General features: G+C 37.5%; 1 protein-coding gene and 1 pseudogene across 1 annotated transcript; one reads left to right on the plus strand and one right to left on the minus strand.

The window, feature by feature from the left end:
• The first annotated feature begins 13,735 nt into the window (after nucleotides 1-13,735).
• On the plus strand, nucleotides 13,736-18,533 carry INSL6 (insulin like 6). The gene is made up of 2 exons (XM_028521516.2): nucleotides 13,736-14,203; nucleotides 17,041-18,533. The coding sequence occupies exons 1-2, from the start codon at nucleotides 13,918-13,920 to the stop codon at nucleotides 17,397-17,399; spliced, it is 645 nt and encodes a 214-aa protein (XP_028377317.1). The 5' UTR covers nucleotides 13,736-13,917; the 3' UTR covers nucleotides 17,400-18,533.
• Nucleotides 18,534-22,308: 3,775 nt separating this feature from the next.
• On the minus strand, nucleotides 22,309-23,299 carry LOC114490715 (annotated as a pseudogene).
• Nucleotides 23,300-24,590: the final 1,291 nt, after the last annotated feature.

Raw genomic sequence — 24,590 nt, forward strand, 5'->3', positions numbered from 1 at the left:
GAGGCTGAATGGAAACACACAGGGAATAAAAATATCTTAATTATCTTGCTACATACTCTGACCTTGTACATTATCAACCTCTCCTTCTGCACAGGAATCTTCCTCTATTTCTAATATTTTTAATAAACAGTGAAAACTGTCTATACATCAACTCCTTCTCTGTTAAATCGATAGAACTGCTCCTAGTTCCTCATCTCACATTCCTTTTGGGACCCACTATAAACTGTTCCCTACCTATTAGATTCTACACTGTATTCCAATCCCAAAATTTGATCTTAACTTACTTCTCTTTTACTACTTTTTGATATTTGACTCTGTAGATGACTCTGTCTTTTTAAAATTCTTTTCCCTTTTTGCATGTCTGAAATGACATCATTCTATTTACATTCTTCTCTAACTCATTTTCTTTTCTCTTTAACTCTTTTCTCACTGCTTCCCACATGAAATTCCCTCTTTGTTTCTGTCTTAAAACTGGGTATGCTATCCATCAGTCAAAGAGTTGATTAATTTTATTGCTTTACCTTACAACTCTTCACTGTTGACTTCCAAATCTGGATCTCCTGGTGGGTTATCTCAGCATGCTTTCAGAACCGTATGTCCATTTGCTATATTAGACAATTCCTCTTGATTGTTTTACAGTAATCTGAAATTCATCATGCCTAAAGCTTTACTGTGGGATTAAATTACAGTATCCTCATGATTTCCCTCAATGTCATCAGCATTTTCAGTTTCTACAATTTAAGGTCCTGGCCTTTTTGAATTCCTCTAGCTCTCCCACCTCCAGTTTACATGCAGTCAGTCACCAAATCCCATGATGCTTCCTTTAAAAATCACTTTTACCAGTCCTTTTTGTTTATTCCCACTCCTTCCATCCTATCAATAATGTGGACTTCTACTTACTTTATCCACTTTCAATTCTTTTCCTTCCTCTTTGGTAAAAATTAAAGTCAAATTGTTTACCTTAAGCTTCAATTTCATCTTGTCTCTATCTTGTCCACAAATTATTTTATAAACTACTTTTCATAAGATAAAAAGGATAAAACTCAAAGTCAGTCTAAATTTTAAAGCCCCCTTTATTCTCTACTCATACTTCATTTTCTACTAATCCCTAATGACTATTATCTGGGTTCCTTTCCCTAGAATATCCCTTGGTTATTTCCTTGCATACCTTTGTGCCTGCCATCTTCTATCTTTTCTTCTGCCTGGAATGTCAGCCCTGTCTTCTACCTCCCTGTCCATCAAAGCCCAATTAAGTTCTGTCTCCCAAACTAGTGATTTTTAACCTTTTTCATCTCATTGCCCACATAAACTAATTACAAAATTCTGCATCACACCAAAAAATAAATTTTTTGCAGATCTCACAAAAATAAATATAATTTTGATTCATTCGCAGTGGACAGCTATTGTTGTCATGTTTTTATTTGACAGTCAAAGGGAAAAGAGTTCTGTGCCCCTCACTAAATAGTCAGGTACTGCATTGTTTTTAAAATTCTTGTGGATTTTCACACCAGTTGAAAATCACTGTACTAGACAAAGCCTTCTAAGACTACTGCAGCCCACACGAGACCCCCTTCTATGAATTATTTTACTTAAATTCTCCATAGCTCATTTCAACATTTAACCAGTAACACACTTACCAGGGTGGTTCAGGTGGTTGGAAATCGTCCCACAAAGTGAGAGGTCACCAGTTTTATTCCCTGTAGTGTTTTTACTCTATTATGTCTTCAACACAATTAAAGAATAAAACGTTTATGCTTCTTGTACTTAAAGATATTTCACTTGCTTCTTTTATATCTACTAAATACCAAAGAGTTTTTCTCCACTGAATTAATGAAAAACCTCTTATTTTAGGACCAGACTATGACTATATTGACTACAAACTATCCTTTATGTAATAAAAATAAAAAGATAAAAAATAAGTTTAAATGCACATTCTAAACTCTTGACAAATTAAGTCTGATATCTGATATATAAAAGAATACAACACTTATTTTCAAGAGCATTCTACCTATTATCTCATTTAATTCTCACATTCCAACAAAATATAGATGGCAATAATTATAACTGCTAAATTTTTTAGTATTGCATGTCAGGTACTGTATTTTCATATTTATTATCTTATGTATCATCTCATTTAATGTATTATGTCATTTAATCCTTCAAAAGCTTTATCAGAAGATACTATTATTATCTACCTTTAACTTATGCTACATGTTCTTATATTCATGACACACATAAGTACACTGGGATATACAATTTCTGCAAGTTTGTATAGCTAGCTGATCTTAGTTAACTGGGTCTCCTCTACAAGTCTTTACTACCAATAGAAACATTCCGAGGCAATTACCTTAACTGTTTTTTGTTTATTTGTTTTTGTGTGTTTTCTGTTTGTTCTAAATTATTATTTCCTGTAATTTAGGGTTTTAGTCTCAAAAAATTTGCTTTGATCTTATGATATCATGTGCCATTTTAATCTTTTTTGACAAATTAGATTATACCAAGTAATCTAATTAGTTAAGAGTTTAAGGTCTAGACACAAATTAATTATTTCTAAGTCCCCAGGTCCCATAGTTTCCTTTTTTAATATTAATATTTTCATTTATTTTGTTTCATTTGTCTTTTCAAGTTATGTTTTATTGATTATGCTATTATAGTTGTCCTGATTTTTCCCCTTTTGCCCCCCTCCAGCCAGCACCCCCCACTCCCTCAGGCAACCCCCTTACCATTGTTCATGTCCATGGGTCATGTGTATAAATTCTTTGGCTATTCCATTTCCTATACTGTACTCTACACATGCCAATGGATATTCTTTAACTACCTATTTGTACTTCTTAATCCCTTCACCTCTTCATACATTCTCCTGGCCCCACTCTCATGTGACAACCTTCTAGTAACTAACTTCTTTTCTCTTGCTTTTAAGAGTCTCACTTTATCTTTAACCTTTGGCCTTTTAATAATGATGTGTTTTGGAGTGGGCCTCTTTGCATTCATCATAATTGGGACTCTGCTTCCTGGACTTGCCTATTTCCTTCATCAAATTAGGGAAGTTTTCTTTCACTATTTTTTCAAATAGATTTCCAATTTCTTGCTCTTTCTCTTCTCCTGCTGGCACCCCTATGAGGCAAATATTGGACCTGTTAAAGTTACCCCAGAGGCTGTTTATACTACCCTTATTGGGTTTTTTTTTTAGATTATTTTTTCCTCTTGTTGTTCTGATTGGTTGTTTTTTGCTTCCTTACATTCCAAATCATTGACTTGATTCTCGGCTTCATCCATTCTACTGTTATTTCCCTGTAAATTGTTCTTTATTTCAATCAGTGTACCCTTCATTTCTGACTGGGTCTTTTTTATGCTGCTGAGGTCCTCACTAAGTTCCTTGAGCATCCTTATAAACAGTGTTTTGAACTCTGCACCTAGTAGATTGTTGATCTCCATTTTGTCTAGCTATTTTTCTGGAGTGTTGATCTGTTCTTTCATTAGGGCCATGTTTCTTTGTCCCATCCTTTTGGAAGCCTCCATGTGTTTGTTTCTCTGTATTAGGTAGAGCTGCTTTGACTCCCTGTCTTGGTAGCACAGCCTAATGTAGTAGGTGTCCTGTAGGGTCCAGTGGCATAGCCTCCCCTATCTACCAAGTTGGGTACTTGAGGTGTGCCCTTCATGTGGGCTGAGTACACCCTCCTCTTATAGTTGAGACTTGATTGCTGTTAGAAGATCAATTGGAAGGATTATGCAGGCCAGGCAGCTGCAAGGACTGGCTGTGACCACTCACCACCAACCTCTGCCCTCTGTGGAGGATCAGCTGTGCAGGGGCAGAGTGGTGGTACTCTGACATGGTCTGTAGCTGTCCAGTGGGTGTGTTGACCCTGGTATTTCCCGGGTGGTGCAGACTAAGGTCAGCCCCTGCCTGTGTTTTGCCCAGGGGACCCTGCTTGAGCTGTGAAGCAATCTGAGATGGCTACTATTTGTGCTAGTCTTGGAGATTCCCAGGTGAAGCCAAGCTGTGGCTCTAATCTGGCTGCCACTAGGGTTCATTGAAGCCAGCTGTTGTTCATCTGATAGGATTTAGGAACAAAGACCAGCCATTTTTATAGAGAAGCAGCTCTGGTGGGCCCGTAACCTGGGTGGGATAACCAGGTTGATAGAGTCTCAGATATGGCACCTGCCTACTATCTCTTTGGGGGGAGGGCTCAGCAAAGGGACAATGGCCTCTGCTCACTCCAATGCCAGACCTTCCAGTCTCTCCCTGTGTAGTACTGGTACCCTTCAAGTTGCCAACATGGTGGCAGAGCTCAGAGGGAATGAGTCTGAGTAGGTGAGTCCATGTGTGGGTTTCTCAAGAGGAACTGCTTAGGGGTCCATAAACCTCCTCTACTGACCCAATCCCTGCTGGTTTTCACAGCCAGAAATTGTGCGGACTTACCTTTCTGGCACTGGAATCCTGGGCTGAGAGGCCTGGTGTGGGTCTGCGACTCCTTGCTCTTGAGATATCCCTCCCAAATTTTTATCCATATGGGTGTGGGATTAGCCAGTTCCCTGTCTGTGCCTCCCCTACCAGTCTGGATGGATGTGGTTTCTTCAATTTTATAGTTGTCAGACTTCCATTCAACTTGATTTCTGACATTCCTGGGTGATGGTTATTCTATATTTTAGCTGTAATATCAATGTGGTTGTTCAAGGAGGCGAACCATGTCGCCATCTTGACTCAGAGCCCCTTGCTTCATTTTTTAACAAATATTATATGTAGCTACTTTTTATACTTTATATTTTTAGAGTCCACTTCAGAGTCTGTGCCTTTATTTTTTTAATTTTATTATAATTGTTGCAGTACAATTTTCTATCTACTTTTTATACTTTAAATTATCTTTTTATTTTTCAATTACAGTTGGCATACAATATTAAATTACCTTCATGTGTAAAACTCGGTGATTTGACATAACTTATTAAGTGATCATCCCAGTAAATCTCATACCCATCTGACACCACACAGTTATTAGAATATTACTAGTTATATACCCTATGCAGTACTTTACATACCCATGACTATTCTGTAACTACAAATTTGTAGTTCTTAATCCCTTCACCTGTTCACCCATCTCTCCAACCCTCTTTCCATCTGGCAACCATCCAAATGTTCTTTGTATCAATGAGTCTGTTTCTATTTTCCTTGTTTATTTTGTTTTTTACATTCAATTGCTGATATATACGTGTTTATTGTCATTTTATTCATATTTTTATATTTTTTTCTTTTTCTTTTTAAAGAAAACCCTTCAACATTTCATGTAATACTGGTTTGGTGGTGATGAATTTCTTTAGCTTTTTCTTCTCTGGCAATCTATTTATACAATATGTCCTTTGATTCTAAAACAACAGTTTTGCTCAGTAGAGTAATCTTGGCTATAGGACCTTGCTTTTCATCACTTTGAATATTTCTTGCCAGTCCCTTCTGTCCCGCAAAGTTTCTTTTGAGAAATAACCTGACAGTCTTATGGAAACTTCCTGTAGGTAACTAACTGCTTTAATCTTGCTGCTTTTACCTTTGCCTTTAACCTTTGGTATTTTAATTATGATGTGTCTTGAGTTTTGATGTGGACCTCTTTGGATTTATCTTGTTTGAGACTCTGCACTTCCTGGACTTGTATGCTTCTTTCTTTCACCAGGTTAGAGATGTTTTTGTCGTATTTTTTACATAGTTTCTCAATTCCTTGCTCTCTGTTTTCCTTCTGCCCACCCACCCCCCATAATGCAAATGTTGATATGCCTGAAGTTGTCCCAGAGGCTTCTATACTATCCTCATTTTTTTAGATTCTCTTTTACTTTGTTGTTCTAATTGAATGTTTTCTGCTTCCTAAATTTCCAAATCTCTGATTTCATCCTCTGCTTCATCTGTTCCACTGTTGATTCCCTACAATATATTTTTCATTTCAGTTAATCTTCATTTTTGACTAGTTCTTTTCCATGTTTTCTAGGTCTATCTCTCCTTTTTTTTTTAGTTCCTTTAAGTTCATTTACTCTTCCCCGAGTTTGTCGAGCATCCTTACAACCAGTGTTTGAATTCTGCATCTACTACATTGCGTGTCTCCATTCCGTTTAATCCTTTTTCTGGAGTTTTGTTCTATTCTTTCATTGGAACATGTTTCTTTGCTTCCACAGTTTGGCAGCCTCCCAGTGTTTGTTTCTCCTTATTAGGGAAAGCTTCTATGTCTCCCAGGCTTGGTAAAGTGGATTTATATAGCAGATGTCCTATAGGTTCCTGTGGTGCAACCTCCCCATTCACACAAGCTAGGCTCTCCAGGTGTACCTCCCAATACAGGCTGTGTACACCCTTCTATTATAGTTAACCCTTGATTCTACTGGCATGTCAATGAGAGGGATTTACTCCTTGCTGATCAGCCACAAGGACTGACTTTAATCATGGTGGAGGATCAGCTGTGCAGAGCCCCAGTCTATGAAGCAAGACTTATTTCAGAGGGGCTCTGGTGCCCACAAAGTCTGCCCTTTGAGTGTATCACTCATGAAAGTGGTTGGATGATGCTTCAGTGTGGCCTGAATCTGTCCACCAGATGCTCTGGCTCTGGGACCTTCTAGGAGGTGCAGGCCAAGATCAGTCACCACATGTGTTCTGCCCTGGGCCACCAAGCATGAGCTACAAAGTGCTCTGCAGAGGGCTGCTACTTGTGTTGGGTGTGAAAATGCCCAGGAGAGGCCAAACTGAGGCTGGCTGATGCTAGGTCCAGGTGTGGGTCACTTAGCAACAGGTATGGGGCACACTGAGGCCAGATTCTACCTATTTGAGAGATTTTAGGAAAATCCGAAGTATGTGCCAAAACAGGCTGTTTGTATGGAAAAGCCACTAGAAACAGCTTGAGTAGGCCCACGAGATGGGTGGGCCTGGGCCTCAGGGAATCACCAGGGTGGAGCAAACAGTGATACTCAGACATGGTGCCAGATCATTGGCTCCATTGGGGGAGGGCTTATCAAAGGAACAATGGCCCCTGCCAGGACTTCTGACCAGGAGAAAAACACCCCTCCAGTTCTTGCCCCAATGCTAGACAACTCAGTCCCTCCCCGTATGCCCCTGGAGCCTGTTGAGCTGCTGCCCTAGCACTGGATCTCTGAGTGAGCGAGCCACATAAGTCCGTGTGTGGACCCTGTAATAGGATTGCTTGGGCCTCTAGCAGCCCTCTGTCTCACTCAGCCACAATCCCCCCAGAAGTTATGGAGACTTGTCTTCCTGGCATGGAAATCCTGGGGTGGGAGGTGGGGGGCTGAAACCTCTCACTCTTCAGGGGAGACCTTCACAGCCAAGATATCCCTCCTGATTTTTATCCCCAACATGTGGGCTGGAACCAGACCTCTTCCGCATATCTCCCCCTCCTACCAGTCTTGATGTAGCTTCTTCATTATATCTTAGTTGTAGGGATTCTATTCAGCCAGATATCATGTGGTTCTGAGTAATGGTTGTTCTGTAATTTAGTTATAATTTTGACATGTTTTTAGGAGGACGCAAAGTCCCCAGAACCCACAGTTTTCAATTACTCAGGCCTCTACCTCTTATCAGCTCTGCCATCTTTGGCAAATTTCTTAATATCTCGAAGTGTGAACTCCCTCATAAAATGGGGATAATTATAGTACTACTTGATATGATTGGTTCAAGAATTAAATGGGGTAAAATGTATAAAAGCCTGATGTCTGATGTGGTAATCATGCAACACATGATGTGTCATTATGAGCATTCCTTCGAGACATATCATTGGTATCAAACTATAGTATAAAGCTATAGTAATCAAAATGGTATGGTACTGGCATAAAACAGAGATGTACATACTAATGGAACAGGATAGACAGTCCAGAAATTAACCCATGCCTATATAGTCAATCTACATCTGACAAAGGAAGCAAGAGTGTACAATAGGGTAAAGACAATCTATTCAAAAAATTGTGCTGGGAAAATTAGACAGATGTGTACAAAAGGTAAAAATAGACCACCTTTTTATACTACACACATAAGAGTAAACTCAAAATGGATTAAAGACTTAAATGTAAGGCCTGAAACCATAAAACTCCTAGAAGAAAGCATAGGCAGTAAAATCTCTAACGTTTCTCTTAGTCATATTTTTTTGATATTAGCTCCTCAGGCAAGGGAAACAAAATAAACACATGGGACTACATCAAACTAAAATCTTTTTGCACAGCAAAGGAAACCACAAACTAAATGAAAAAACAACCTACTGAATGGAAGAACATGTTTGCCAATGATACATACATTAAGGGATTAACATCCAAAATATATAAAGAACTCAGACAATTTAACACCAAGAAAACAAATAATCCAATTTAAAAATGGGCAGAGAGGCAGTAGACATTTCTCCAAAGAGGACCTACAGATGGTCAATAGACATATAAAAAGGTGCTGAACTAATCATCAGAGAAATGCAAATCTAAACCACAATGAGATACCACTTTACACTTGTCAGAATGGCTATCATCAATAAGTGTTCAAACAAGTATTGATGAGGATGTGGAGAAAAGGGAACCCTAGTGCATTGCTGGTGGAAATGCAGTTTGGTGCAGCCACTATGGAAAACAGTATGGTAGTTCCTCAAAATTAAAAATGGAACTGCCTTCTGACCCAGTGATTCCACTTCTGGGTATATACGAGGTCTGTCCAGAGAGTGTTCAACCATGTACTATAAAAAATAGACATTTATTGAAGAAGACACAAGATACAAGAAACATTATACATAGCACAATGATGCCTCAGTCCCCTTCAAAGCAGGCACCTTGAGATCTCACACAGGTCTCCCAATCATCATCAGCTGCCCTATCATATTTTCCTGAATCTCATCAACAATCTGAAATCTCTTCCTTTCCAAAGGTGATTTTAGTTCTGGGAAAAGGTGCAAGTTGCAGGGTGCCAAATCTGGGTGGCAGGGGGGCTGAATCATTTCGGTGATTTGATGTTTTACCAAAAAACTCTGCATGAGACATGATGCACGAGCCAGAGCGCTGTCATGATAGGCTGCCAATCACCAGTTGTCCATAGCTGTGGCTTTCTGAATCATCCGAATAGTTTATGCAAAGGAATGTTCAAACTTAATGTAAAATTTCATGCAGATTTGCCACTGTGCTTGCTCAGACATTTTGAATGCCACGACCACATAGTACATATGCTCACTCAACAGCATCTACTGCTCCCTCTGACTAGTACAGTGAAGTCATCATTGTTCACATATGTACATCCCAATCCACTCTCCTTGGATGCCAAGTTATGATGTCACACAAGCTGTTCTCATTACATTAACAATGGCTAGACTTTTTCTGAACAAACCTCATATGATCTGAAGAAACCCAAAACATTAATTTGAAAGAATATATGCACCCATATGGTCACTGCAGTGTTATTTACAATAGCCAAGCTATGGAAGCAACCAAATGCCAGTTGATAGATGAGTAGATAGAAAAGCAGTGGTACATACAAACAATGGAATATTACTTGGCCATAAAAAGAATAAAATATTACCATTTGCAAAATCATGGATTGACCTAGAGAAAGTATGGTGGTAAGTGAGATAAGTCAGACAGAGATGGATAAATACCATATGATTTTACTTCTATGTGGACTATAAGGAACAAAATAAATGAACAAACAAAACAGAAACAGACTCATAGATACAGAGATCAGACTGATAGTTGCCACAGGGGTGGGGAGTTGGGAGGCTGGGTGAAAAAGGTGAAGGAATAAGAAATACAAATTGGTAGTCACAAGATAGTCATCAGGATGTAAAGTACATCATAGGGCATATAGTCAATCATATTGTAATAAATATTGTAATAAGTATGTTGCCAGGCAGAAACTTGTAATATTTGGGGAATCACTTTGTAAAGTATATGATTGTCTAACCACTATATTGTATACCTGAAATATAAACAAATATTGAGTATAAACAGTAATTTAAAATTTTTAAAAGAAAATAAAAAATATATCTTTGAATACATATTATTTATACGTATTCAAGAATACATACCTGTTGTAAATATCAAGAATAAAGTGTTACAAAAACACCATTATAATTGAGCAGAAAGCAAAAACATAATTAAAGGAAACATTACCTGTATTATAAGCAAGCAATTATTTTGTTATTATAATTAATTCTACACACAATTAACATTGCTAAACTAAACATTTTAAGGATTAAACCATTGGATAGTAGAGGCCTGCAGCCAAGATGGAGGCATAGGTAGATACGCTTCACCTCCTCACACAACCAAAAGAAGGATAACAACCAATTCAAAAACAAGAAACAACCAGAACTGCCAAAAAAAATTGAACTGTATGGAAGTCTGACAACCAAAGATTTAAAGAAGAAACATTCAACCAGACTGTTATGAGGGACAGATATGGGCAGTCAGGGCAGAAAGGACATGGAGTAAGGCAGTGGCTGGCAGACCAGGCAGTCCCACATTTGCGTGCAGATAAACCTGGAGGAACAACTGGGAAGCGAGACACACCATGCAACCGAGGGTTCCAGCACAGGAAAAGAAAGCCTCAAAACCTCTAGCTGTAAAAATCTGTGGGGGTTGTGGTGGTGGGAGAAAATCCCAGTCTCACAGAAGAGTCTGTTGGAGGGACCCACAGGGTCCTAGAACGTACACAAGGCCACTCACCTAGGAATCAGCACTAGGACAGCACCTGAAAGGGCACAATTCACTTGTGCATAGTGGGGGAAGTGACTGAAAGCTAGACAAGAGCTGAACAGATGGCATTGTTCCCTCTCCCACATACTGCATCACAACATTGCAATGTAGTTTGTCCTGCTCTGGCAAACACCTAAGGCTCCACTCCTTACAATGTAACAGGTGTGCCAAGGCAAAGAAATATGGCCCAAATGAAAGAACAGATCAAAACTTTAGAAAAAGAACTAAGGGACAAGGAAATAGCCAACCTATCAGATGCAGAGTTCAAAACACTGGTAATCAGGGCGCTCACAGAAATGACTGAGTATGGCCACAAAATAAAGGAAGAAGGGAAGGCTATACAAATTGAAATAAAGAAAAATCTACAGGGAGCCAACAGTGAAGGGGACAAAGCTGGGACTCAAATCAACAATTTGGACCAGAAGGAAGAAATAAACATCCAATTGGAACAGAATGAAGAAACATGGATTCAGAAAAAATGAGGAGAGGCTTAGGAACCTCTGGGACAACTTTAAATGTTTTTACATGGAAATCGTAGTGGTGCCAGAGGAGAAGAGAAAGAGCAAGAAAGTGAAAACTTATTTGAAAAAATAATGAAGGAGAACTTCCCTAACCTGGCAAAGCAAATAGGCTTCCAGGAAGTCCAGGAAGCTCAGAGTCCCAAAGAAATTGGACCCAAAGAAACACACACCAAGGCACATCATAATTAAGTTAGTCAAGATTAAGATAAGGAGAGAATCTTAAAAGCAGCAAGAGAAAAGGAGACAGTTACCTACAAAGGAGTTCCCATAAGACTGTCAGCTGATTTCTCAAAAGAAACCTGACAGGCAAGAAGGGGATGGAAAGAAGTATTCAAAGTCATGAAAGACAAGGACCTACCTCCAATATTACTCTATCCAGCAAAGCTATCATTTAGAAGGAAGGGCAGATAAAGTGCTCCCCAGATAAGGTTGCTTCCCAGATAAGGTCAAGTTAAAGGAGTTCATCATCACCAAGCCCTTCTTATATGAAATGTTAAAAGGACTTACTAGGAAAAAGAAGAAGATCAAAACTAGGAACAGTAAAATGACAACAAATTCACAAATATCAACAACCAAACCTAAACCAAAAACTAAAACAAACTAAGCAGATGGTTAGAACAGAAACAGAATCACAGAAATGGAGATCGCACGTAGGGTCGTTAGTGTGGGATTGGAAGGGGGAGAAAGGGAAAAAAGGTACAGAGAATAAGTAGCATAATTGGTGGGTAGAAAATAGACACGGGTAGGTTAAGAATAGTATAGGAAATGTAGAAGCCAAAGAACTTATATGTACAACCCATGGACATGAACTAAAGAGGGGGAATGCAGGTGGGAGGTGGTGTGCACTGCAGAGGGGAATAAAGGGGAGAAAATGGGACATTTGTAATAGCATAATCAATAAAACATATTTTAAAATAAATAAATAATTTAAAAATAGTTCCACTCTTTAATGAGCTTACTCAAATATAGAAGAGATGATTACATGATATTTTCAAAATTCACTATAGTGCAACAAAGAACTATAATTATGACAAGTATAAAATAAGCTATAAAGAATCACATAGCCAATTCTTAGGAAGCTTCTTCATTTATTCTTTCATTCATTCACCAAGTATTATATGATTATTAATATTAGTATTTTATTTATTTGTTATTAATATTGTTAATTATAATGATTAATATTAAATTATTACTGAGAACCAACTACGTGCCAGGCACTGCTCAAGACAGGTGATATCGAGATAAACATAAAAAATCACTGCTCACATGAAGCACATATTCTGGTAGGAGTAGGCAAATAGTAAACATACAGAGAAGTCAAATATACAGTATGTCAGTTTGTAATAAATGGTATGAAGAAATAAAAAGGGCAAGTGTTTAGAAAGTGCAAGGAGAATGAGAGTACAAATCAAATTTGCTAGTTTCTAAAACATATTGCTTGAGACGGCTTTTTTTAAAATCTCAGTATAACAAATATTTTCCTTTCTCACAGGGTTTCACTGATAAAGTTCTGACTAGCACTCATGGCCCACTGTAGTATGGACATTAGTTGTTTTTCAAGGAAAGCAATAAAATTGGGCTAATAAAATCACATCAACCTTGAAAAAAAAATCTGACAGCCAGTTAATTTAACAGCACTTGTGGATGCCACTGGGAAGCAAGGCAAAGCTGGAGGAAGAGAAAATGGAGAAAAAGACACAGAGCCGGGGAAGAAAAAAAATAAGTAAATGGAGATTATCACTGATAACTGCAGGCACGTCTTTGAAGATGTGGCATCCTTAACTCTATTCTCTTGAGACAGCCCCTGCCTGCCCTCTTGTGGCTGGTAGTATCTCTTTCACACTAAACTAAATTTTTTAGTGTGTTTTAGCTAACACACTAAAAAATTTTTATTTAATGTGACAAAGAGACCTATGAGGATTGCGCTGAACATCTTTGTCCCTTCCCTCCTAATTTAGCAAAACTGTGTTAATCTTAGATGGCAAATCTTCCACAGGTCCCTGTCACAAGCTAGTTGCAATTTGGCAATAGTCAATCCTTCATAATCTGTAACGAAAAGAACCAGAATATCACCTCCAGGTTCCCCAGGCCCCTTTCTCCCTGTGGAACTGGTAGAAATTTTCTGAACTTTGAATCTGACTTTAAAACACACACATACACACTCTAGCACACCCATGTTTCAACATATTTCATTGTCAACAATACGTCAGGCCCTGAGGTACAAGGGGAAGCAATAGCAGACACAGGTACTGCCTTCATGGAGCTTGAGGATTTATGAGAAGTTATCGAGCAAGCACACAAATGTGAACAAACCTACTGAAATAAACACCAAGAAGAAAATGAGAGGTTTCTCTGAGGACTTGACGCCCCATTAATAACCAAGCAAAAAGGGGTACTCTTCGAGCAACTGTACTTTTTACAGTTTTTTTTCAGTTAACTAGGGCCCCATGTTTCATTTGATTAATCTCCCAAGTGAGGAAGGCAAGAAAAATGAAAGCAGTCTTGCTACTCACGACCGTCTGAGGACCGTGGCGAGCGCGGCAGCCCAGGCGGCCCACCACCTCGTACACACCTGGTCTGGGATTCCTCACGAGGTCCGCACGCGCTCAAAAGACCTCTGCGTGCGCGGGCGCGGGCGCGGGCGCGGGCACGGGCGGGCGGCCGTTAGCGAGCGCGACACACTGGGTTTGGGGGCTCAGGGATGCCGCGGCTCCTCCGCTTGGGTCTGCTGTGGCTCTGGCTCGTTCCTCTTCGGTTCTCCCAAGAGCAAAGCTACAGAAGCACAGCCAAGAAGCTGTGCGGCAGGCACCTGCTGGAAAGAATAGTAAAACTCTGTGGGGATGCTGACTGGAGCCACTTCGAGGAGAATATCCCTTTAAAAACACAGCTGATTCCCCAGGCTTCGACGAAAGTTGAAAGCCTCATCCCTGGCCAGTTGAAAAGCTCCCAAACCACTTCCCCAGCCTGGGGGAGAGGCACAAACGCAGGTAAAAATCTAAACCAAAGGCGTGTTCACCTCTGTATATATCCTATCCCGGAATCTGCTCTGCCAGATGGCGAGCCTCCCCAAGAAATGGAATTTGTGTGTAGAACACAGGAAAATTTTTAAAAGTATAAACCCGTGTATTATGGATATACAAAACCACTAAGAAGCTTTTTTTTAACTTAGAGGAAATAAATGTATATATGTAAGTCTACACATTTATGTAAGAATGCTCCTTCTTCCCTAGCTTTCCCTTGCTTCAGTACCCTTGTAACCTGGCAAACTCCATCTTGTCCTTCAAAGGCTAACTTAAGTATCCTTTTCCCCGTGAAGTTGTCATTGACCCTTCCGTAGCTACTTCCTTCATTGATGACGGTTCGATTTGACTGTCGTCGGGACTGGCTACACAACTGGCCCAACCCAGTGCAAGACGAAAATACAGGGCCCCTTGTTCAAAAAGCAGAAAAGAGCCATTAAGGTTACTGAAATAAAAAGCTTGTTTTCCCTCTTTCTTGTGCGAATCTCTTCTGCTCACACGTGGTCCATCATGCTTTCAGACTTCACTTAGAAGTTCAAAGAAAAAGATTATTGAGAACTTCAAAACTGTAACAATAGAGCATTAGACAAAATTCAGGGTCCTTCTAAGCACTAGGTCTATGCAACTAACTACACAAGGTTTATTCCAATAACTATAGCCTCCTATATACCATACCTAGCAGAGGGCCTAGCATATTGTCTGTGCCTAATATATATTGAATTTAAGCAGTCTTTAGGAAGAATATTGTTGTTGTTGTTTTTAATCATCACCCTAGGACATGCTTGTTTCTTTTTCTTGACAAACCCTGCTATGAAGACTATTTCCTTAATTAAAAAAAAAAAGTCAACTTTAAAACTCAGAGCTGATTAATGACCCCTTTGTTTCAGATATCATTCATACTTCCCTGGGGGAATGTGTAATTAATTCAATGAGAAGAGAGCTGCAATCAAACAAGATTTATGGGAAATAAAAGTATATCTGACAATACCTCAGGAATGTGTTACCCATCAACACGTTACTGTGGGAACTATGATTAGGACATTTTACTGAAGTGGAAATATCGTGTGGCAATACAGCCATATTTTTAAACTAAATGGAAGAAGGAAATAATGGATTTAGGTTGTCAATATGAATTTGCATTAAAATTTTTAAAATGTTTAATCTATAAGGGAAGATAACATTTAATCTGATCTGTTAGTGTCCAGAGAATAATTAGAAGTTGTAGAGAGATATAAGTATGTGTTTCCAATATAGAATTTCAATATAGAATATATAGTTGTGACATTTCTTTTACATACAAATGTAGCTACAAAGTTGGTTTTTATTTAGCTTGTACCAGCAAGACACATTTCTGTGTTAGATCAAGTCAGTTATTAATGATTTTTTTATTTTAAAATTACAGTTGATATACAGTATTTGTTTCAGCAGTACAACCCCATGATTAGGCATTTATATAATTTATGAAATGATCACCTCAGTAAACCTAGTATCCATCTATAATATATAATTATTGCAATATTATGGACTATATCCCCTATGCTGTACTTTATATCCCCAAGACTTCTGTAGCAACCAGTTGATACTTCTTAATCCCATCACCTTTTTCACCCTGCCCCCCACCCCTCTCCCATCTGGCAACTGTCCAAATGTTCTATGAGTCTGCTTCTCTTCTATTTCTTTATTTTGTTTTCTAGATTCCACATGTAAGTGAAATCATCTAGCATTTTAGTCCTCTGATGATCTATTTACATTAGACACAGGAAAATATAGTTTGGTACACTGATATTCAAAAATGCTTTTTTTTTTCAGAGCTACTCATACATATCTTGAATCTGAAATTGTGTACCCTGAAGGTATGGTCCATGTCTCCAAGGACCTACCCCAAAATGTGGCTTCATGAAGCTTGACACCCTGTTTCTAAATTCTGGCTGAATATAGTGCTCCTCAGCTCTCAGTGCCAGGTGAAACTATCAATGTTTCATCACCAGCTTTTCTTAATTTATAATACCTGTTCCATTTAGATTTGCCACATTCCCCTATTTTTGGCTTCCATTCATCTATTCTTGGTTTTTATTTGTTTGTTCAGATATCGTTTTTAAAACTGGACCTTGTAAGACCCCTCTCTATATATTAATTTAACAAAATTTGAATGCCTATTATGTACAATGTATTTTTCTTGGTATCAGGGATATAAAAGTGAATGGTTTCACTCAGAAGACAGTAAAGGCTCCTGTCCTCATGAAGTTTGCAGAATAGAGTAGATAATAAACATAAGTAAATTATGCAGTATGTATACATGCTACAATGTAGACAAACTTTCAAAATATTATGCTCAGTGAAAGAAATCTTGACACAAAAGGCCATAGATAGTATCATTTCATTTTCATAATAGGAGAATCCATAGAAGTAGAAAGTAGATTAGTAGTTTTCAGGAACTGAAGGCTGAGGGAAAAGGGAGAGAACACTGATAGATATGGAGTTTCTTTTGGGGGTGATAGAAATGTTCTGGAATTACATAGTAGTGTTAGTTGAACAATCTTGTGAATATACTTTAAAAATCACTGAATTTTATACTTAAAAATGCTGAACTTTATAGAATGTGAATAATATCTCAAAAAATGCTTTTTGCATAAAAATGTGCAAAGGTTTGTCTTTTTAGAGGAAAACACTGCCTACAAGCATTTTAGTTAAAAATATATGTTGCTTTTGAATAATTACCTGACTTTAGTATTCCAGTATTATGATTAAATTTTCAACTAAAGGAAGATTTTAATAAAGTAGAATTTTTTCTCATCTCTCAACAGTCTCTACTTCTGCCTCTCAGGAAGAATTAATAAACAATGTGGAGATGCAGTCACCTCCTGAGTATCAAAATAAAAAGGCCAACTTGCTACCTAATAAGACAAGAAAATTTGCCTCATCACAAGATATTGATTCATATGTTCAGGAGATTATAGAATATCAGAAGAAAAATACAAACAAAATTAAAACCTTAAGGAAATTGATTAGGGGGAATCATCTCCAAAGAATACGCAGAGGATACTCAGAAAAGTGTTGTCTTAAAGGATGTACAAAAGAAGAACTCATTATTGCATGCCTTCCATATATTGATTATAAAAACTTAAAAAAAGAAGGAGCATCAGTTGTGACTGAAATATACTAACCATCATAGGAATTATACTAAGTTAATAAAAGCTTAATATGTTTATTTTACTATTTATTTATTTATTTAGTTTTGGTAATTGTCCTTGTAGGTTCTCTGCTGTGAACACCTGAATGTACTTGCAAGCACTTGACAATACTTTATGCTGATAATAGGAATCTCAGTCTTTTCTTTGTTGACCGCTATTTTTCATAATTTTTATATTTGAAGATGTTACTAGAGATGAATAGGCATCTAAGAATTACCTGTTCATACAGTCATTTTGGTAGAAATTCTCTTAAGCTATATTTAAATGGATTATGGAGTGTTCTGCATTCCATGTGTATAATATCCAGATTGATGCCCATGACTATTAGGCTCATTCCAGTATACCAATACATCTGTACCACCAATTTAAAAATAACCAACACTCTTGTAACATAGGTACACTTTTAATTCCTTGAATTTTGTTATAAAACTCAGTAACTGGTAAGACATTTTTTCAGTTTCCATTGAGGACATAAAATGAGTATAATTCATCTCTTTTGATTATGAAATCTCTCTCCAAGATATTCTCTTTGCTTGGAATATGCTGATATAATTAATATGACAATGTATTCCATCTTGGTTTTTGTTTTCTTGGATGGGCTTGAATGATAAAGCCCCTGACAATGATTCAGAAAGTGGTTTTGAATTGGTTTAGGGCAAGGATGGTAAATGAGTTTTATCGTAAATGGAAACACCAAATGATTGCTTGTTTGCAGTTCATTCGGTTTTTAAGTAAAAATAAAAGACAAATTTTCATTTTCACCAGTAACTTTATTGAACAACGTAGTCACTGTTTTGTCTCACTACCTTCTGCCATCTTTCAGGTAACTTCATAATTCGGTCTTCCCAAAACTTTTTATCTTTTGAGCAAATAGTTCCAGGTACTTTTTGTAGTCTTCCAGGGAATTGAAATTATCTTCCATTAGGAGAATTTTGTAAAGACCAAAATAAATGGAAATCCGAAGGTATAATGTCTGGTGGTTACAGTGGATGAATCAGAATGTCCCAGCCAAGCTAGCTTTTGCCTGGTCATCAAAGAAACATGTGGTCTTGTGTTATCCTGATAGAAGATTATGTGTTTTCTGTCAACTAATTCCAGATGCTTTTCATCGAGTGTTACTTTCAGTTGGTCTCATTGGGAGAAGTACTTGTTGGAATTAATCGCTTGTTTTTCCAGAAGGAACTCATAATAGAGGACTCCCTTTCAATCCTACCACATATACATCACCTTCTTTGGATGAAGACCAGCGACTGGTGTGGCTGGTGGTGGTTCATTTCACTTGCCCCATGATCTCCACTGTACCACATTCTTGTAAAATATCCACTCTTTGTTGTCTGTCACAGTATGTTTTTAAAAACATGTTTTCTTACATTTAAGTAGAATATCACATGTGGAAATATGGTCAAGAAGGTTTTTTTCACTTATGTGGGACCCAAACATCAAAACAATTAACATAACCAAGCTGGTACAAATGATTTTCAATATGTGATTTGGATATTATGAGTATGTTGGCTATCTCTTGCACAGTATAATGTTGATTCTTCTCAATTATTGTCTCAGTTTCATCGCTATCAACTTCAACTGGTCTACCTGACCATGGAGCAACATTCAATGAGAAATCTCCAGAATGAAACTTTGCAAATCACTTTTGACATGTTTGATCAGTCACAGCACCTTCTCCATACTCTGCACAAACCTTTTTGTGTGTGTGTTGCAGTTGCATTTTTACCTTTCTTGAAATAATAAAGCATAATATGCCAAAAATGTTGCTTATTTTCTTCCATCTTTAATATTTAAATGGCTACACAAAAATACACCAATTTTGATAAGTTCTTTTTTTAATGCATGTTGATATGACAGCTGCCACAATACAATCTAACAAAATTGTTTCAAATGAAGCGAAACACAACTAAATGCTACTAGAACCATCTTATGGGGGGGTGGTGAATAAACTTTTGGGCCAACCCCATATCTCTTCACATGCATTTTAAAACCTCTTCGACAGTATACTTCAATTCTCCCTCTTGTCTTTTTTGTTATTTATGTTATATGTTCTTTTCCACATCTAGTATAAATCACATTACATTTTTATTATTTTGTTTTAAACAATCTTTATTCATATGCTTTTAATGAGATTATTGCCATTCTGTACAATTTTTTAAACTGATTTTTACATTAAGTCTATGCCCTATAGTCATCAAAAATGTGTAGTCCAATTTAGACTCTAGCTTCTTAAAATCAGTTCTGATTGCTCATGAAGTCTTTCTACACTACAAACTCAAATCTGCATGAATTGTAAATACTTGTATGCCCTCTATAGTGCAAATATTTCTCAGGTCTGCTCCATTAAAGCTATCTGGAAAAATCATAATTGCTTCTAATAATCTATTTTATCATACTTTATAGTGGTATATCCATGGATTTTCTATATACCTAATCTTGCACATAAATAAATCTACATATATTTTTATGTTTACCTGGAGATAATAAAACAGAATTCACTGTACTCATTTGTAGCTATAAGTTTAACTTCATGCAGAGTATTATATCATCCATTTAATTTAGTAATTCCATTAAAGTCCTCTGGATTTCTGGTCAAGATGGCAGCATAAGTAAACACAGTTCACCTCCTCACACAGCCACATCAAACTTACAAATAAACTATAGCACAACCATCATTCAGAACCATCAGAAACTGAGCTGAATGGAAGTCCTACAACCATAAAATAAAAAAAGAAATCAACTATGGAATTAAAGAAGAAATCACATCAAGACTGGTAGGAGGGACAGAGACACAGAATGGCACATACACATGTGTGGCAGATAACAATCAGCAGGGATATCTCAGGAGTAGGGGGTGCTAACCCCACACTAGGCTCCACAGCCCAGGGTTCCAGTGCCAGGAAGATAAGTCTTCATAACTTCTTGCTGTAAAAACCAGCTGAGATTGATGTGTGGAAGACAAAAATTGCTGGAGTCTCAGTCAGTTCCTCTTAAAGTGCCCACATTCAAACATACTTGGACTCACTCCCTTTGGGCTTCCCCACCAGGGCAGCAGATGAAAGGCATCAGAGACATATGGGGAGGAACTGATGATGTCCATGGCATCAGTGCAAGAGCTGGGTGGGCAGCTTTCTCCCAGATAGAGCTGCTAGCAGAGGCCATTTTTCCTTTAATGAATCCAATATCCACAGAGCCACAGAGTCAGCAGGCAGGTACCATATCTGAGAATTCATACACTTTGTTTGCCCTGCCCTGGTGACTCACTGAGGCCCTGCCCACACAACTTTTGGGCTGACCCAAGCTGTTTCCAGTGGCTTTTCCATACAAATGGCTTGTCTTGGCCTGTACTTCAGATTTTCCCAAGTTCTCTTTAAAAAACAAGCATCTGGCTTCACCAAGTATCATACCTCTTACTAAGTTGTCCAGGCTCAGTACTAGTAGCAGCTTGTCTTAGTTCACAGCTTGGCCTTTCCCAGGCACCTCCAAGCCCAGCACAAGTAGCAGCCATCTGCAGATCACTTTTTGGCTTATGCTGTGTGACCCCAAAGAGAACTTAGTCAGTGGCTGACCTTGGACATACCAACAGTAATCAAGGCTCAACTACAACAGGTGGCTGTACACACCCTCCATGGTAGGCATACCTTGAGTACCCAGCTTGGGTAATAGGGGGCGGCTGTGCCACTGGACTTTACAGGACACCTGTTACATTGGGCCACTCTACCAAGCCTGGGACACATTGAAGCTCTACCTAATCTATAGAAACAAACACTGGGAGGCTGTCAAAGTGAGGAGACAAAGAAATATGGATCAAATAAGAGAACTGAACAAAACTTCAGAAAAAAAACTAAACAAAATGGAGATAAGCAATCAAATGGATGCAGAGTTCAAAACATACTCAAGAAACTTGGCGAGGACCTCAACAGCATAAAAAAATCCAATCAGAAATGAAGGATACACTAACTGAAATAAAGAACAATTTACAGGGAATAAACAGTAGAGTGGATGAAGCTGAGAATCAAATCAGTGATTTGTAATATAAGGAAGCAAAAAACAACAAATCAGAACAGCAAGAATAAAAAAGAATACCAAAAAAAAAAAAGGAGGATAGTGTAAGGAGCCTTTGGGACAACTTCAAGAGTACCAACATTTGCATCATATAGGTGCTGGAAGGAGAAGAGAGAGAACAAGAAATTGGAAACCTAGTTGAAAAAATAATGAAAGTAAACTTCCCTTAGTGAAGAACATAGACATACAAATTCAGGAAGCTCATAGAGTCCCAAACAACATGCCTCCAAAGATGTCCACTCCAAGACACATCATAATTAAAATGTCAAAGATTAAAGACAAAAACAGAATCTTAAAAGCAGCAAGAGAAAAGCAGTTAATTACCTACAGGGAGCTCCCACAAGACTGTCAGCTGATGTCTCAAAAGAAACTTTGCATGCTAGAAGGAATTTGCAAGAAATATTCAGTCATGAAAAGCCTACAGTCGAGGTTACTCTACTCAGCGAAGCTGTAATTTAGAATCAAAGGACAAATAAAGAGCCTACCAGACAAGAAAAAGCTACAGGAATTCACCACCACCAAACCAGTATTATATTAAAGGGTCTCCTTTAAGAAGAAGGAGGAAGAGGGGAAGAAGAAAAATATAAACAATAAAATGGCACTAAATACATATCTATCAACAATTTATTCTGAAAAAAACAAAATAAAGAAGCAGAACAGAAACAGCATCATAGATGTAGAGAATGTTTTGATGGTTGCTAGATGGGAGGAGCATTGGGGGATGGACTAAAAAAGTGAAGGAATTAAGAAGTACAAATTGGTAGTTACAGAATAGTCATGGAGATGTAAAGTACCACATAGGGAATAGAGTAGCCAAAGAACATATATGCATGACCCATGGACATGGACAATGGTGTGGAAATTGCCTGAAGGATGGGGCAGGGGGACTGGGTAGGTGGGGACAAAGGGGCAAAAATAGGACAACTATGGCATAAACAATAAAATAAAAGTTTCAAAAAAGTCCTCTGAATCTATCAGCTGAAGTACTTTCAGAAAACCAACATCATCAATGGCATCTACCCATAAAAACAATGCATGGCTAATGGTCCCTTTATAATTAAACATTTCTCTAATCAAGTAAGTGCTTTCACTAATGCACTTGTCTACAATAGAACTTGATAAAATGTTTAAGAGATACCAGTCCAGCTGACTAGCAATAGCTCTTGTTATTAGTGGTTTTCCTATAACAGGTGGTCCATATAATAAACAGCCTTTTAGAGGTATTATTCCTACACTGGAATAATTATAGGTTTGTAAGAGGTAGTTCTAGTTCCTCTCTTAATTCTCTGATCTGTTTTGATAACACCAATCTTAGAAAAAGTTATTCCCTTCATTAGATCTGATGTCTTCATTAGATATGCCGTAAACTAGTGGATCTTAGCAAATATCATTGTAATCATATCTGAAGCAACTATTGATCCTGGATTCAGCTTACTTTTTTGAAACTGACAATGATAACCCACAACATATAAGATAGGTCCAATTATAGCTTTAACAATAAATTTCTCTTCATTCATTCTTAAGTACTTCACCCACAATATGCCCAGATTTGGCCATTGTGAGGCAGGCCTTTGGATCATTTTCTGACTTTTCATACTGATTGTTCCCTTAACTGTTGAAGACAACTGTTGATCTTGTACTCCAGCATCCTGTGTTATGACAGTCTTGAAGCTCACTATCTTTATGGTCTGCAATGATGAGATGGTATCACTCATAGGGGATGCCAAGAATGGCCCTGGCATGTATAACAAACCCATAGTTAACATTATACTCAATGAGAGAAACTAAAAGTGTTTCCCATAAGATCAGGAAGAAAACAGAAATATCCACTTTCACCACTCTTAATTCAACGAAGTACTGGAAGTCCCAGCCATAACAATCAGACAAGAATAAGAAATGAAAAGCAATCCAAATTGGAAGGAAAAACTAAAACTCTCATTATTTGCAGATGACATGATACTATATATAAACAAACCTAAAAACTCCACCAAAAACTGCTAAAACTGATAAATGAACTTAGTAAAGTAGGAGGATACAAGATAAATATCCACAAATCAGTTTGCATTTTATACACCAATAATTAACTATCAGAAAGGGAAACTAAAAACCAAAATCCATTTTAAAATGCACCAAAAATATAAATTACCTAGGAATAAATTTAACCAAGGAGGTAAAAGACCTATACTCAAAAAATTAAGTCACTAAAGAAAGAAATTAAAGAAGATACAAATAAGTAGGAATATATAGTATGTTCATGATAAGAAGAATTAACATCATTTAAAATGTCCATACTACCCAAAGCAATCTATAGATTCAATACAATTGCTATTAAATACCAATGGCACATTTCATAGAACTAGAATAAATAATCCAAGAATTTATATGAAACCACAAAACCCAGATATAATTGGCAATATGGAGAAAGCAGAACAAAGTTGGAAGTATCATGCTACCTTATACCAAACTATATTACTAGGCCATAGTAATCAAAATAGCATGGTGCTGGGATAAAAAACAGATATGTAAATCAAATTAACAGAATATGAACAGAATAGAGAGTTCAGAATAAACTATGTCTATATGGTCAATTAAGATTTGACAAAGAAAGTAGGATGGTCTATTTCATCAATCGTGCTGGGAAAATTGGACAGATACTTGCAAAAAAAATGAAACTATATCAACTTCTTGCACAATATATATTCAAAATGGATTAAAGACTTAAATGTAAGACTCAAAACCATAACAATTCTATAAGAAAACAAAGGCAATAAAATCTCAGACATTTCTCTTAGCAACATTTTTTTTCTGATGTATCTTCACAGGCAGGAGAAACAAAAGAAAAAAATAAATAAAAGGAGAAAAACTAAAAGCTTTTGCACAGCAAAGGAAACCATTAACAAAATGAAGAAATAGACTACTGAACAGGAGAAGATATTCATCAATGATACATCTGATAAGGAGTTAATATCCAAAATTATAATAACTCAGACAATTAACTCCAAACGGCCCCTTCCAAAAAACAACAACCCTATTATAAAGTGGGCAGAAGACCTGAATAGACACTTCTCCAAGAAAGACATACAGATGGCAAATAG

Source organism: Phyllostomus discolor, chromosome 3, assembly GCF_004126475.2.
Source record: "Phyllostomus discolor isolate MPI-MPIP mPhyDis1 chromosome 3, mPhyDis1.pri.v3, whole genome shotgun sequence".
Lineage (NCBI taxonomy): Eukaryota > Metazoa > Chordata > Mammalia > Chiroptera > Phyllostomidae > Phyllostomus > Phyllostomus discolor.